Raw genomic sequence first — 16,250 nt, forward strand, 5'->3', positions numbered from 1 at the left:
TGTCCCTTAATCTGGATCCATTTCCATATTCCTGTCTTTCTGTCTCTCTCTGTCTCTGTGTGTGTCTCTCTCCACCTCCATCCCCACATCAGAGAGAAGGACAACCTGTGGCAGAAGGTCCAGTTTCTCTCTTCTGTGGCCCCTGGGTGTTGTGTCAGCTGTAACAAGATCTTCCACCGACTCTCTCGGCGGTATCCTTGCAGGTAAGTGGGATGGGCAAGAATCCTTCCTTTGGGACCACCCAGTTTCCCCCATCCCACAGCCCTCTTCCCTGCCTTAGGGAAGGGAGGGACACAGGAACTGGGCGTTTACAAAAAGCTTCTTAAAGGTGGTCACTCATTTTATCCCATCTGACGTCCAGTGGGTCTCCAGCTAAACAGAAACAGGAACAAAACAGTGGAAAGGGGTCAGACAAGGAATCAGATCTTGGAAGGTGGGCTTGTGGATGCCCTTCAAAGAGTAGACAGATTCATGGGCTTCTCTGGGACGAGAGTCCCTGTATAGAGGACATGCGTCCCCTCACCTTCCTCGGCAAACACAATTGTGGGACAAGCAGCAGGAGAGAGAAAAGCGAACCACCAGGAGAAACGGCCATTTGGAGTGAGAGGATTCTGGAGGGGCTGGGGAATCAGGAAAAGAGACAACCCAGGGTCACTCAGATGGGTGGCACTTGGAGATGCTCAACCTCTCCGACACCCCACATCTACCCACCAGCTTCCCCAGTTTTCCTGCCTCTGCTCCCCAGGCTCTGTGGATGCCTCGTCTGCCACAGCTGCTCTGCGGACTACAGGAGGAGAGGCCGCTGCTGCCCACCCTGCGCCCAGAGAGAGGGGGCCCAGGTCACCTGACCATGACCATCCCCAGCAGCCCCCACCCTCCCCACCCGACTTGCTCCTTTCCCTTCGCCCTCCCAGGCCTCTGGACTGTCCCGTCCTACCTTCTGGAAGTGGGGTCGAAGGCAGACAGCCCTTGTGTGGACAAGTCCGTGGAATGGGATGGGGTAGAGGAGCACTGGACTGGAAGTCAGGAAAGTTCCAATCTTCAGGACGCCTTCTCTAAAATTAGGGAGTCGGGTTCCTTGATCTTTAAAGTCCCTTCACGCTCAGCAAATCCATGACCGCGAGTAAGTCCCCAGGGTCCCAACATTTCTCTTCTGTCCCCTATCTCCCCTGCCTTGGGGCCTCCCTTCATGAGTCACAAGAAGCGTAGTCTCCATGGTCTTGGGCACTAAAGTAACTTCCTGCCTGGAATCTTCTTTGGAGATTATTTGCTTTTGTTTTTGCACGGGCAGGCTCTGGGAATCGAACCCGGGTCTCCAGCACAGCAGGCAAGAATTCTGCCACTGAGCCACTGTTGCACCACCCTGTTTCTGTTTGTTTTTAACAGCTTTGTTGGAGAACCTCTGACATATGATAAACTTCACATTAATTGTACAACCTGTTGAACTTTGACTTTTATGAACACGTGTGAAGCCATCTCCATATTCAGTATAAGAGACATCTAGCACCCCAAAGTCTCCTTGTGCCCTTTCTAATCCCACCTTACTCCCCCTCCTCCTATCCCCAGGCAACCGTTGATCTGCTGTCTACCACTAAGGATTAGTTTGCATTTTCTATAATTTTATATAAACTAATTCATACAGTAGGTACTGTTTTTTGATGTCTTCTTTCACTCTATAATTATTTTGAGATTTGTCCCTGCTGGGGACATTTGGCAGGTGAATGTTTAACTTTTAAGAAACTGCCAAACTACCAATTCTGCAAATGAAAGCATTGCCCTCCCCTCTACGTGGGACATGACATCCAGGGGTAAAAGTCTCCCTGGCGCCGTGGGAGAGGACTACCAGGGATGAATCCGGCCCCAGCACTGTGGGATTGACAATACCATCCTGACCAAAAGGGGGAAAAGCAATGTAACAAAAAAGGTATCCTTGGCTGAGAGAGTTCAAATAGAATCAAGAGACTACTCTGGAGGTCACTCTTACATGCTTCAGTTAGACATTGCTACCTATCACTTGCCAAACCACAAGCAAAACCATCCCAGCCAATCCTAAAGAGCACCTAAGGCAATACATAAGATTCTACAAAGGTTCCATGCACTAGGATAACTTTCCAGAAACCTACAACCTCCAGATGGGTCCCTGGACCAGGTAATTCCTGAAATGTAAAGGGGCCAGCTTCTCCAGAACTTCAAATAGTTCCATCCCCTACCCCATATTTTTGACAGCCCCTTCCAACATGAAAAAGTTAAAATGGGCGTAGCCCAAATAACCCTGAAGAGTGGGAGAAAGATCTAAGGGGATGGTGGAGTTATACAGAGAAGGTAAGATAACAAATGAGTATGATTGCTGAATCATTATATTGATATTTCTTTTAGTTTCCAGTATCTTAGAGCAGCTAGAAGTAAAAACCTAAAATTGTGGAATTGTAACCCACACCAAACTCTGAAATCTGTTCTACAACTAATTGTAGCAATGTGCTTTGAAATTTATTGCTTTTTTGTATATATGTTATTTTTCACGCACACAAAAAATAAAGCCGATTATGATGTTAAATGTGCAGCTATATGATGATGTTGTGAACCATTGATTGTACACTTTGGATGATTACATGGTATGTGAATATATAATATGTATCAATAAAAAATAAATAATTAAAAAGAAACAAGGAAAAAAACAAGCTGCCAAACTATTTTCCAAAAAGGTTGTAACTTTTTTTTTTTTGCATGGGCAGGCACTGGAAATCGAACCCATGTCTCCTGCATGGCAGGCAAGAAAGAACTCTGCCTGCTGAGCCACCATGGCCCACCCACAAAAAGTTTTAACTTTTACCCTCCCACCAGCAGCATGTGAATGCTATACATGGTCCCCAAGATATCCGTATCTGATGGGCAGGAGAGAGAAGGCTTATGCCTCTGTCTTTCTCTTCCAAACACTACCATGACTTGTTGGTCTCAAGTTGAGAGCTGGAGGGAGGCGCTGAGTCTAGGTTACTCTCTGCTCAGTGCTTGCTCAGCTAGAGTTTTAAAAGATAGTTATGAGAACTAACATGGCTCTGTGGTGTCATATGCCACCACATGCAAGTTAGATATAAATACACTGGACACCCAATTGTGGTGCTTCTGAGAACATTATTTCAGAAGATGTGCAAGTTCTGTGGGCCCCACTCCATGACAAAGCAATTAGCTGCCCTACCCATGCTCAAGGGCAGACTTTAGGGCACCAGCAGGTGTTCACAGTGTCCCCTCCGCCCTTGGCTTCACATGCACTGCCCGCAGCCTCAGCATCGGTTGGACGACCCATCAGTTGCACCACCTAAACTGCCAGTCCACAGCCTCTCGGTGTTAGGACCCCTCCCAGAATTGCATCCCGCTGCCATTATATGGAGCAAGAGTTTCACAACAGCAGCTGTTGCCCTGGAGGGTAGATGAGAACTTCTCCCTAGCAAAGTCACCAAGAGGGAGTGGAGGACCGAGCTGGAGCTTCCAGAGCAATCAGGACAGTAGAATCGCCCCTGCCACAAAGGACAGCAGCTCCTTTCTTGAAGTCAGACATGCCAGATTCTTTTAGAGCAGAGTTCTTATGATAGCTGAAGAAATCATCTTCTGGCAGGAGTTTCATCATGGAGTTCAAGATCTAACTGATGAACTGATGACTAGGCCTAGCAGAAGCCTGTTTTCAAAGAGGAGACAGGATGCTCTTGGGAGAGAAATCATCCTAAAGGAGTCAGGGGCCAGCAATGGGGGAGCTTAACCTTCTCCCCTTATTGGGTAGGGGGTGGAAGGCCACTGCTGTGGTCAGCAGTGCCCCTGGCCAACTTAAAACTCAAAGAGTGCCCACCAAGCCCATTAGATGCAGTGGAACTCTAAAGAGAAATTGGAAACGCTCCTAAGATTCAGGGGACCCTTTAGTAGCTGGTACCACAAACATCTCCATAGACGTCTTCAGAGTTGTGGTACAGCAAGGGAACCAGTTCCTCCGTGGTGACTCCAGGGCACATGCCTAGTGACAGCAAATAGTAGGGTGCCCAAAAGAAGCATGTAGGAAACACCCACCAACAAATTTTCCCAAAGCCCTGAGGGGCACCATTCAGGGAACTGAAGCCCTGCAGGAGCAGGTGGGGTCTACCCAGGGCAATTTGAGTTATTGATGACTTCATTTGTGCTTATAGCCTGAGAGTGCACAGGAAACTCAGGCAACATAATTATTTCTCTAAAGCAGATGTCACTCAGATGCCCCTAGTATAACATCAGTTTCCCACATTTTGCTGGTTCATTCAGTGCCCAACAAAAATGTCTGAAGCACCTGTAATATGCCAGACGTTATGATTAGTTTGGGGATACAGAGATAAATTTAATCCCTGCTTTCAAGAATCTGAGCAGGGAGAACTCTGCTCAGCAGGCAGAGTTCTCACCTGCCATGCCGGAGACCTGGATCTGATTCCCAGTGCCTGACCATGCAAAAAAAAAAAAGTCTCAGGATGGGGAGGAGAAGCAGTCAAACAGACGCTTTCAAAACCCTGTGAGTAGGGTGCACAAGTGGTTCGTGGTAGAATGCTCGCCTCCAGTGTGATAGAACCGAATTTGACTCCCAGACCATGCACCACCGCCCCCCCCCCCAAAAAAAAAAACCCAGTGGGTAAAGCCATTAGAGAGGTAAACCTGGAGTGCGGAGGGGCACAGAGAGCGCACGGAGGTGCAGTGCATGGAGGTGAAGACTGAGCTGGTTGTGGAAGGAGAAAGGAGAGTGGGCCAGACCAAGAAGTGGGGGAGGGTTTTCCCAGGAAAGGGGAAATGCCTGGCAAGGCCAGGAAGGGGAACCAGAACAACTTCTTGGGGAACTGCAAGTGGTTCCCTGCAGCTGGAGTTAAGGGTCAGGAGCAGGGCCTGAGATGAGACTGGAGAAGTAAATAGGGGTCATACCGAGGGGCAGCAGGTTGCTTACTTCAGGAATTTGACTTGACCTCAGGACAACAGGGGCTTCTGAAGGTTAAGAGGAGAAGAACATGATCAAATTCACACTTTAGGAACATCCCTTTGGCGGCAGAGTAGAAGGTGGATCAAAGGGGGAAAAAACTTGAGACAGAGACCATTTAAGAAAATAGTAGACATAATAGTAGTAATAATAGTAGTTATAGTAGCAACGGCAGCTGCTGCTGACAATGCCAATTCTGTTCTAAGTGCTTTATAAACTCATTTAAGCTAGATAACATCTCTGTGCAGTAGATGCTTTTATTATCCTCATTTTACAAATGATCAAACTGAGACCCAGTGAGATGAAATAACTTGTCCAAGTCCACAGGCAATAAGTGGCATAGCTGGGATCCTAACTAGGCAACCCAGTTACAGAACCCACAACTATTACATGGCTACTGCATACAGTAGATTAGGTGAAAGAGAATGAACTGTTCCATGAAGAGAGCAAGAATACAGTCTAGAGAGAGGTTAACTAAAGCGAAGTGTTGGTATTGGGGGGGGAGGGCGGGTATCAGGGAACTTTGTATTTTCTGCATGATTTTTCTGTAAACCTACAACTTCTCTAATTTAAAAAAAAAAAAAATCAGATGAGGAAAGAGACCAGAGCTCCTAGGGAAGAAACAATTTATCTATAGTCAAAACAAGAAGGGAGAAAGAGATTAAGGAGATACCTCTGTGCAGAGGCAGAGTGAGGCAGAGCTAGGAGGTTCTGTGTTTCTAGCTCTGGCAAAGGAAAGAATGAAAGGAAACTCCAGAGAAAACTCACCTTTGTCATGGTTTTCTACATATTGAGTTTGAAGCATCTGCAGGACTTTAGGGGGATTTCAGGAAGTAATTGCATGTAAGAGCTTGGAGCTTAGGCAAGAAGGCTGCTGTGAACTCTGGGTGTGGGAGACACTGCACATCAGGGGGTCGCTGAAGCCATCAAGGCAGGTGGGCTCACCGAGGGAGAGAGGGTCCAGTCAGAAGAGAAGAGGACCGAGGCAGAACCCTGAGAAACACCAATATCTGAGGCATGGATTGAGAAATAAAGCAGCAAATAAGACCAAGATTGGTTAGGGGAAAATAAGAGATGGAATCAGTGGAATGAAATGATACAGTTATCAGGGAAGATAAGACTGAAAAGTAGCCGTTTCAAAGCATACAGCAGCCTAGAGGAAAATATTTTAACACAACTGAAAAATATTCAAAATTTATCCCCGAATTATATAAAGAGTGCCTACATATCGATGACAAATGGCAATCCAGTTAAAGGGGGAAATAAGAAAAAAATACAAATAGAGATAAGAAAAGATACTCCTTCTTGACACTCAATCAATAATCAAGAAAATTAAACAAGGAACATCATTTCCTACCTATTTGAAAAAACATAATTGAGCATATACAACATTAGTAGCGATTATACAGGGAAACAGATCCTTTATAAAATGAAGGTGGGAGAGTACACTGGCACAGTCTTTTTGAAATTCAGTTTAGTAAGATTTAACAAAACTTTAAACATGCATAAATATGGCCCAACCAAATTATACTTAAGCCACCGAAACACTTGTACAAGTTCCAAAGACTTACATCCAAGGATGCTCATAGCAATAACCTAAATATTCATCTTTCAGGTAATTATCCAGACCATGGAATACTATGTAGCCATTGAAAAGAGTAAGCTGTATCTACAGGCACCGATGTGGAGTAGGTCCCCAATAAAGTACAGTGCAATGTAACTAGAAAAACTTCACTCTTATTAAGGAAAGAAAATAAAATGTTTGTTTATGCATGGGGAAAAGTCTGGGAAAATGTATCTGTCAAGCTGTAGACCTCTAAGGAAAGATATTGGGGGGTGAAAGACGGTCTTTCAGATTTTACTCGCTATGATTTTCATATTGCTTGTATGCTTTACACAGTGAATGCTTCATTTTTAAAGTTTTAAAAAAGTTTTTATTTAGGAAAAGGGTTTATTGGATTTACCAACCAGAAGATCATTAGAAATCTTGGCAAGAGCTGTTTCAGAGGAACGGTGGGGGAAGAAGCCTGATTGCAGTGGGTTGAGAAGCAAGCAGAAGGTGAGGAAGTGAAGACAGCAACTGCTAACTACTTCAGCAAGACATTTGCCAGTGAAAAGGAAGACACTGGTGAGTAGTAGTTAAAGGGGTCCTAGGACAGAGGGAGGGCAAGGAAGACATAAGTAAGTTCAGGGCTAACAGGAAAGAACCAGTGAAGGGACAAAGTGGACAGGAGTCAGGATCTTCAAGGCTGAGAGGTAATGGATCCCAGAGCCAAGTGAAGGAGTTCGCGGCAAACAGATGGAGGGAGACATTTCCTGTTGACACTGGAAGGAAGGAAGAAACTGTGTGTGCAGATTAAGGTAAATCAGTTTCCAGAGGGCTAAGGTTGCCTACATCTTCCCTGTGAAGGAGGAGATGCAGGGTCAAAATGCTCAGAGGCAGAAGGTGGGCAGGTTCCTGTAGGAGCCCTTAGGGGAGAGGTGTGGCCATCCCCAGCACTCATCCCAGGATCAGCAGGCGGGGCCTTGACTGGAGTCAGAGACCCAGGACGGACCTCACTATTCCTCTGTGGGAACACCTTTCCTGGTGGGCCTCCTGGATTTCCCCCTTTGCAGCCCAGGGTCAGAAGTTTCCCTATAAAGTCTGCTTCACTTTTTTCCTAACAGCCCTGGTCTTTACCAGAGTCTGAGTCACAGCAGAGGTATCAGCGGCAACCTCAGTTAGAGCTACAGCAGCTGCAGCAGCTACAGCAGGTAAGACGTTGAGTCTTTGTACTGCTTGGGACAGATTTCTGATGGGAGAGACTTGGAAACTGCAGCCCCATCCTCTGCATCCCCTGGGGACTGGGGGGGTGGACCGTAGAACCTTAGAGCTGAAGACAGCTGTCTTCACCTAGATAGTGCTGTCCCACAGAACTTTCTGGAATAATGGAAGTTTTCTCTATCTGCTCTATATCGAAGGGGGAATAAGACTTGAAGCAGAGACTATTTAACAGAACAGTAGAAGTAATAGTAATAGTAGTGGTTAAAGTAGTAATTACAGTAAGTTAACCATAGCCACATCTGGTTACAGGGCACTTAAAATGTGACCGGTGTGGTTGAGGTCTTGAACTTTTATTATATTGTTTGAATTCATTTAAATCAAACTAGCCACAAGTGACTCCCATACTGGACAGCCCAGACCTAGAACAGTTTCTTCACTGCCAGCACACTAAAGTCCAAAAAGAAATGGCTTGTCCAAGTTCACCCTGACCATTAACAGCAGAACTAGGATTGAAAGCCAGTTTCTGATTCACACCACCATCCGTATGCATTTGTTGGCCCTAGTGGAAATTAAATCAACCTAATGAAAATCAAGAGGTGGATGGGGAAATGTCAAATCTCAGCTCCCCTTCCCGCACCCACTGTATGTGGCCATGTGGGACAAAGCCTGTACCTATCAGGACTCAAGAACCTGCATGGAGGCTGGGGTCCGGGCCCCTTGTTCCTGTGGACAGAATATAAAATTTAAGATTAGGAGGGGAGAAAACGGTTAAAACCCAGTTCAGCTGCGTCACCACAGTAAGTTGCTTAACCTCCTGAGTCTTAAAGTTTCCTCATCCAGAAAGGGCCTATTTCATGGAATTGTTTTGAAGGTTTCAATGATACAAATTCTGAAAAGCACCTTGTCCAGGCACTCAGTATTATGGCTAATGTGATTGTTGTTATCCAGATAAGAGCAATCAAAGTTAGCCTCAAAAGTCAGCAAGAAAGAAAGGAAAAATAATGTGAGGAAAGAAAGGCAGACTCACTACTTTCCTTTGATTGGGGATGCCATGAGAGAGGCATCATGTTGTTCACTGACTATTTTAACAATAATAATCACAGCAGTGAAAGCTAACATTGTGCTTTAAGTGCATCCTGAGTGCTTTTCCGGTAGTCCTTCATTTTATTCTCTCCATAACCCAATGAGTTGGATTCTGGAATAGGCCCCATTTTATAGATGAGTAAACTGAGGCTCAGAAAGGGTAAGTAACTTGTGTTATAGCTGCTCAGTTAGCAAAGTTCTTAACCACTGTTCTTAACTTCCTCTCTCTATGGGTTGTGAGCCTTTTCTGGTTTTATCAACTGGCCAGGAGTCAGTGTATTGTTTCCCCACCTAGAAAAGAGAGTGGTGTCAATTAACTGACATGAATGTTGGCAAAAGAGTTGGGCTCAAAAATCCTTTCCTCGGGGAGGAGGGGAGAGCGGAGGTAGAAGACTTTAGTGAGTTTGCCAAAGGCATTTAGGACTCTCTGGGCTCTGGGATGCATTGAGCAAGAGAGGGTGAGAAATTGTGAGGGTTGATGCCTTGTTAGCCAGGGCAGGGCAGTAGAAGGGGCTGTGAGTTCGTATTCAATGCTCTACCCAATGTATCCTTTCATTTGTGATCAACAGCAGATGTGGCAAAATATAATCTTAATTATCACCCAACACTGTTTTCTAAAATGTGTTTGGATTTGGGTTGAATTTTAGCTTTTACCAGAGGGCTTCCTTTCCAAACTCGATGGTCTAGTCACCAAGGATGGTGGCTGCTGCAGAGTACTGGTCCTCAAACCCAATCCCATGAAAGAATAGCAAGGCCCTAAGAGGGGCAGGTGGTCAGGGCGGATGATTGGGAAAGTGAAAGACAAGGAAAGATAAGAATGAAGACCCCCACCTGGGAGTAGGATTCCAAAGTGATAAGGCATGAAAAAGAAATCTGGGAGGGAGGCACTGAGGGTTCCCCAGGGGCAGCATGGAAGATAAAGGCATTAGGGCTAAGGAGGAAAGCTACCAGCCTTATCAGAAGCTTATGTAACATTTCTGTTCTCTTAATGAGTTAAGTCCCTCAAGAGATGGGAAAGCAACAGATGCTACTGAATGATAAGCACGGGGAAGCCCAAGGCAGCTGGAGTGTGAAGAGTCAGAGGTCAGGTGAAGGGGCCAGAACTGCTGAGATCAGGTCAAAGATGAGAGAAACTATGCAGTCCTGGACAAACCAAGTCCTTTGCTGGGCCTCAGTTGCCCCATCTATGTAATGGAAGGACTGGCTGGAAAATCCTGAAGGTCCCTACCCAATATGAATGCTGTATGTCCATAAAATTACTATCTATCAAAGAATTGACCTGATAATTAATTATTCAGGGTTATAAAAAGTCTCCCACACCCTCAGGAGCTCCACCCCTGACTTGAGCAATCTAATCCACCACTTAACTTCCTGCACTCTGTTTCCACAGCACTGCCACCCTTTTATTCGTCACATCTGCCCTCCTGGAGGTGCCGTGCAGGAGGAAAGCCCAGCATCGTGGTAAGTCCTAGAGCACCCACCTCTCCCACCACCCAGGGTGTCTCTGGTCTCCATCCCCCTTGACACCCAGCCAATATTGATACCAGGCATCGATCTCCACCCCAGAGGGTGCCCCAACCCCTCAGTCTCTCCATCCTCATTGGTCAGGTCTCCCTGTCCCCGAAAGGAGAACTTCTGCCTTCTTCATTATACCCCACTCTGACAACCACTCAGGACCACTCACTGCCAACTCTCTTCCCCTGACCCTGTAGCTTCCCAGACCCCAGTCAACTCTCCCCACCTTGGCTAGGATTGGGTCTGCAGAGTGGGCCAGCCACTGCTGATCCTCCTGCCCTGGGATAAATGCCAGTATTTGTGGATTATAATTATGGGAGAAAGACCATTGGATTTATATTGAAATGATCATGCAAAAAAACCCATTTTTATTGTTAAGAGCTTGTCTTAAATATATGAGATCTTGTGAATGTCCAGTTCTATAGCATTTCCATGCAATACATTAGAATTCATCCCACCTGTGTAGTTTCTCAACTATTTTGTGTCACTGTGGGATTGGCAGTTTCATTCAATCTCAGTACCTCCTTGGTACTGAGAACTTGATTGAATGGTCAGGAGGAGGCAGCCAGTTCAAGGCTGCCAGGGTGGTACTTTCATTCTGGGAATAGCCAGAGAAAGAAATGCACAGGGCATTCGAGGATGTGAGTGAACCATGAATAGTTGACAAAACTATCTCAACCACTTAGCTTGCAAATATATTTCATACAGGGAGGTGTGGCTTTTTAAGAAGCAAGGCTACACAATGAAATAACGTGATATGTGGAACCATTGTCACCTAGTCGGAATCCTGGCTCCACTTGGGACCACAGACTGGTTGCTGAACCTCCCTGAGTCTCAGTCTTCAGACCTGTAAATGGGGGCTGATAATATCTGTTTGTAATAAATGAGAGGGACCATGTCCTTGCCTGGCCCAAAGCAGATGAACTCAGAAAAGTCCTTTCCCTGCCTTTGGTTTCTCCCTGCAACCAACAACCCATCATCCTCTCTGGAGACTGCTAAACAAACAAACAAGCAAACAAACAACCAAAAATCACTTCCCACCCCACTCCCCACCCTCCCACCATGGCTGGCGGTCACAGCCCTATCCTGGTTCTCCTTTCTGAGTTCTCAGTCTTCTATTCCTGACTGGCATGGCCTCCCTCTGGAATCTCCAGCCCATATCCCTCATGCTTGGGGGTGGGGTCCCAAGCCCGCCCCTGCATAGTTGAGCAATGGACTCTCCGGAATGAGGACTTGCTGGGCCACCTGTGCACATGTTCTGCTGCTGCTGCTTTTCCTGCTAATGCAATTTCTACAGCTGGCCCCACCCTGCCTTGCCCCAGTCAATGCTCAGAAATGAATGGCTATGCTCACTTTGGGGCACTACACCCTGTCTGCACCTAATGTGCCCTGCATCCACTGTCCAGGGTGGGCCTTCTCCTAGAGCATCTCTGACCATATGCTCCTAGAGAGGACCCCCCCTCCCCAACCTCATGGCTTCACTGGACATAACCCCAAGCCTCTGAACCTATTTGCTCTTGACCACGGGCTTGCCTGCAGGGCTACTGGCTTCTTTCAGGTATACTTACCGCTGCGTGGCAGCTCAGAGCTTTCAAAATAACCATTAGGTTCCTACCTACTTGGAAAATCAGTCAGTCAGCTATCTGCTTAGCTCTCTTTTTTTTTTTTGCATGGGCAAGCACCGGGAACTACTTATCATTTTTTTTTTTTTTTTTTTTTTTAAAGAGAGAGGGAGGAAAGGAAGGAAAGACAGAGAAGGAAGGAAGGGAGGAAGAAAGGGAAACATTTTTAAACATTTTCTTGTTTTATTATATTTTGTTTTTGTTTTGTTTGTTTGTTACATGGGCTGGGGCCGGGAATCGAACCGGGGTCCTCCGGCACGGCCGGCAAGCACTCTTGCCCGCTGAGCCACCGCGGCCCGCCCCTACTTATCATTTTTAATACAGTTTCCAAACCAAATACTCCCCAAGCAGTCCTCCTTCCTGATATAAAAACCCTGGGCTGAGCTGTATTGACTTACTAAAGGATCTTCTCTTAAACATTCTGAAATTCTGTGCCACCATCACTCAAGCTGTTTTCCAGAACACACTTTAAAATGACCTTCTGAAAGTTGGGCCTAGTGATTCATCCCTTGGTTTTATAGTCAAACCTTGACCTTTTTCTCTGGACACAACCCAACTGCATTCTGCCCTTAATGAACCAGATTGACAACTGCATGACAGTTGAGCCAAATGCGCACCACTGAGGTGATAGAACAACATGTTCTGTAGAGATCATCCAAGGGTCATTTCTACAGTGTTTTAGGATGATGGAAGGGTAAGAACATCCAATTTTGAAAGGAACTATGGTTTTTTGGTGAGATGTGCTGTTTATCATCCAATTTGTCTCATAACTTTAGATCATCATATTTACACACTTGAAGTGGAAGTCACTTCCATGTAATATGCAAGCCAGTGCAAATAATCCTATCCCATACTCTTGGGCGGGGGATAGGCTAGAATCTATGGGAACTTTACTGTGCAATAACTCTCGTCTCTCTTCTATAGGCCAGGATATACAGCTACCTCCAAAATGCAAGAAATTAACTGGGATGATGCCTTGACTGAAGAACTCTTCAATGAATATTTTGGCAATTACAGCTACAGCACTGGCCTGCCTGCTCTCCTACCAGATTCTGCCCCATGCCGGCCAGAAACCATGTTACTCAATAAGTATGCTGTGACTGTCATCTATGCCCTGGTGTTCCTGCTGAGTCTGCTGGGAAACTCCCTGGTGATGGTGGTCATCCTATACAACCGGGTTGGCCGCTCTGTCACAGATGTCTACCTGCTGAACCTGGCTATTGCCGACCTGCTCTTTGCCCTGACACTGCCCATCTGGGGCACCTCCAAGGTGAAGGGCTGGGTTTTTGGCACGCCCCTGTGTAAGCTGGTCTCGTTGCTGAAAGAAGTCAACTTCTACAGTGGCATCTTGCTGCTGGCCTGCATCAGCGTGGACCGCTACCTGGCGATTGTCCACGCCACCCGCACACTGACCCAGAAGCGCCACTTGGTCAAGTTTGTATGTCTGGGCATCTGGGGACTGTCTCTGCTCCTGTCCCTGCCTGTCTTCCTCTTCCGTGAAGCCTATGACCCTCCCCTTTCCAGCCCAGTCTGCTATGAGATCCTGGGTAACAACACAGCAAACTGGCGGATGTTGCTGCGGATCCTGCCCCAGACCTTCGGCTTCGTCCTGCCGCTGCTGGTCATGGTGTTCTGCTACGGGTTCACCCTGCGCACGCTGTTTGAGGCCCACATGGGGCAGAAGCACCGGGCCATGCGGGTCATCTTTGCTGTGGTGCTCGTCTTCCTACTCTGTTGGCTGCCCTACAACCTGGTCCTGGTCGCAGACACCCTCATGAGGACCCGCATGATCCAGGAGACCTGTGAGCGCCGCAACGACATCGACCGGGCCCTGGACGCCACCGAGATTCTGGGCTTCTTCCATAGCTGCCTCAACCCCATCATCTATGCCTTCATTGGCCAGAAGTTTCGCCATGGACTCCTCAAGATCCTGGCCATCCATGGCCTCATCAGCAAGGAGTACTTGGCCAAGGAAAGCAGGCCTTCATTTGTTGGCTCTTCTTCAGGGAACACTTCTACTACCCTCTAAGACCTTCTACCCCTGTCACATCCCATTCCAAGCCTCCCATCCAAACCTCATGTCCACTGATTGTTCCATGCCCCTGTGTCCAGGTAACCCCTTCTTGTGGTTATAGGAAAGAGCTGAGGCTATGTGTTTACCAGGTCTCTATCTCCTTATTCAGAAAGTCGCCTTAGTGCCCCACCCCTTACACCAGTTACCATTCCAACTGCTAGAAGTCTGTCCACTCTGCCACTGGGCCCACAGTACTCTGTTTTCTGAGACATCTTAAAGATGTTCTTGTAAGTGACTATAAGAGGTACCCACCATTTGGACCATTAAGGACCAAGGCCATTTGTTGCTTCCCAGTGGTCATTCCTTTTCCCTTCCTTCCTTGCTAGCAAAGTCCGTTTCCCTTGAGAGAGGCTGAAAATGACAGTACTCACTTTCTAAGACCCCCTTATGCTAGAAGTGGCCACAATATTGATTAGTAAGATCTAAAGATAATGCATGCTGGTAGACAGCTCTTGGGGGGGGGGGGATGGAAAATGTCCTGATTTGTAACATTTGCTACTTTTCATGTTGCCAGTGCTCCCGCTATAGCCAATTTCAAGGATGGTTGTGTTTAGCAACCAGCTCACAAAATTCCTGAAATTATAATAATCTGCTTTCATGATCAGTAAAAAGCTGGCTTTAGCACACTGTTTAAAAGAAACTCTGCTGGGATCAGGGGACTTCTAGAAAGTCATCCTGATTAAAAAGAGTGAGAAGAAATGCACACATGGAGAGCTCTTTTCCACCTTGGCCACATCCCTGCTTCCTGACTTTGAATATGATCATATATATAATATATTGAACTAAGGCAGCCACTTTGTGACAATGAGGCAAAAAGTGCTTATGCTTTTTTTTTAGACACTTAGGCTGATGGAGCCAAAGCATTAAAAAACCTGAGTCAAAAAATGCGAACTTGAGCCACTAAACCAATCCTGGAACTGCCTACCTATACCTTCTCGTTAACTAAGATAATTAAATGTGTTTTTTCTTTTTTAGAAAACACTTGTAGTTGGTTATTTTGTTATTTGCAACCAGAAACATACAAATTTCTACAAAGAGGTCGAGAAAGGGTGAGCAGAGGTCTGGAATGAGGTGTTGTTGCTTTTTTTAATAAACAATAAGTAAATCCCTTTGCTATTTATGAAGTTCATAGAGAGAAGAATTAGAATGGAGAGGAGAGCTAGCCTTTCCACCTCCAGCCCCCTACCCCAGTCCCATCCCCAGCCCAAGCCTCTTGTTGCTGACCCTGTACCATGGAAGGAAATGTGTTCTGGAGTCATCTAGTATTTCTCATGTTCTTGGGTGAAACAGACATCAGTAGTGTCAAAGATGGGACTTAAAAGACACAGAAGAGTTGAGTATATTTGTTAAATCAGCTGGATTAGGTAGGATAAGGAAAGACCTCTCCTGAGTTCATCCACCAACTACCACTTTCAGTCTCTCTTCACTCTCTCCTCTCCACTTCCAAAACACACACCCCCATCATTCAGAGTTTGACAAGAGAGGGCTAGTGCAGAACGGGGAAATGATTTATATTATGTCACCTAGAGAATCAAAGGATTTGAACGATGTCTTCAACAATATTTATCGAGGGTTTGGGACATAGTGATGAGCAAAACAAAGAACCTGGCAGAGCTCACATTCCTAGGGCCTGCTTTGAAGGTCACTGTCAGGAGGGGCTCTAGTCCTGACTGGTCTGCTAAAGAAGTAAGATGGCAAGAAGAACTGAACTTGACAGTTACCAAACTTTGACCAAGTTCCAGTCCCCTTCATTATAACAACTATTTGACCATTCAATTATGGAAATCATTTTTCCAGTCATGGCTATACAGAGGACTCTCCAGAGAGGCGAGAAGAAATAGCTAAGTTGAAGGGCTGAAGGGGACAAGTAGCTCTCACTCATAGCTCATGAAAGTGCTTTCCGTTATGCAGTCAGGATTAATCCAACAGAGCCCCTTGCTCCATGCTCATTCTATGCCGGGCTCTGTATTAAGCTCAGGATCAGGCATGATTCTACTGCTGTGGCCAAACCTTCAGAACAGCTTCTGATTCAGCAGGAGGGAAAGGCAAGGGAATGTGTATTTCCCAAACAGCTGAGTTGCCAGAGGGAAGGGAGATGTGCTGTCTGAGTAGGTGGCCCAACCAGATGACTCCCTGGAATGACTTCTCATTGGGAGGAGACCACATGAAGTTTCCTTTTGGTTTCAGACACTGTTCTTTCCTCTAACAAGGGCTGGAGGA

At 46.3% G+C, this 16,250-nt stretch overlaps 2 protein-coding genes across 4 annotated transcripts in view; both read left to right on the plus strand.

Moving 5' to 3' along the window:
• RUFY4 (RUN and FYVE domain containing 4) overlaps nucleotides 1–247 on the plus strand; it is an 80,103-nt gene extending 79,856 nt beyond the window's left edge. For both annotated transcript variants that reach the window (XM_077152028.1, XM_077152029.1), the window contains exon 12: nucleotides 93–247. In XM_077152028.1, the coding sequence (XP_077008143.1) occupies nucleotides 93–207 (115 nt within the window). In that variant the 3' untranslated portion in view covers nucleotides 208–247. The remainder of the gene's footprint in view (nucleotides 1–92) is intronic.
• A 6,772-nt stretch (nucleotides 248–7,019) lies between these two features.
• On the plus strand, nucleotides 7,020–14,543 carry CXCR2 (C-X-C motif chemokine receptor 2). 2 transcript variants are annotated; one of them, XM_077152031.1, is made up of 4 exons: nucleotides 7,020–7,100; nucleotides 7,640–7,726; nucleotides 10,210–10,280; nucleotides 12,881–14,543. In XM_077152031.1, exon 4 carries the CDS (start codon nucleotides 12,906–12,908, stop codon nucleotides 13,983–13,985), a length of 1,080 nt encoding a protein of 359 aa, XP_077008146.1. In that variant the 5' UTR covers nucleotides 7,020–7,100; nucleotides 7,640–7,726; nucleotides 10,210–10,280; nucleotides 12,881–12,905; the 3' UTR covers nucleotides 13,986–14,543. The 2 variants fall into 2 exon arrangements, with proteins under 2 accessions (XP_077008146.1, XP_077008145.1); XM_077152030.1 differs by lacking the exon at nucleotides 7,020–7,100 and adding an exon at nucleotides 7,110–7,333.
• Nucleotides 14,544–16,250: the final 1,707 nt, after the last annotated feature.

The sequence above is a fragment of the Tamandua tetradactyla genome, chromosome 3 (genome assembly GCF_023851605.1).
Source record: "Tamandua tetradactyla isolate mTamTet1 chromosome 3, mTamTet1.pri, whole genome shotgun sequence".
Taxonomy (NCBI): Eukaryota; Metazoa; Chordata; class Mammalia; order Pilosa; family Myrmecophagidae; genus Tamandua; species Tamandua tetradactyla.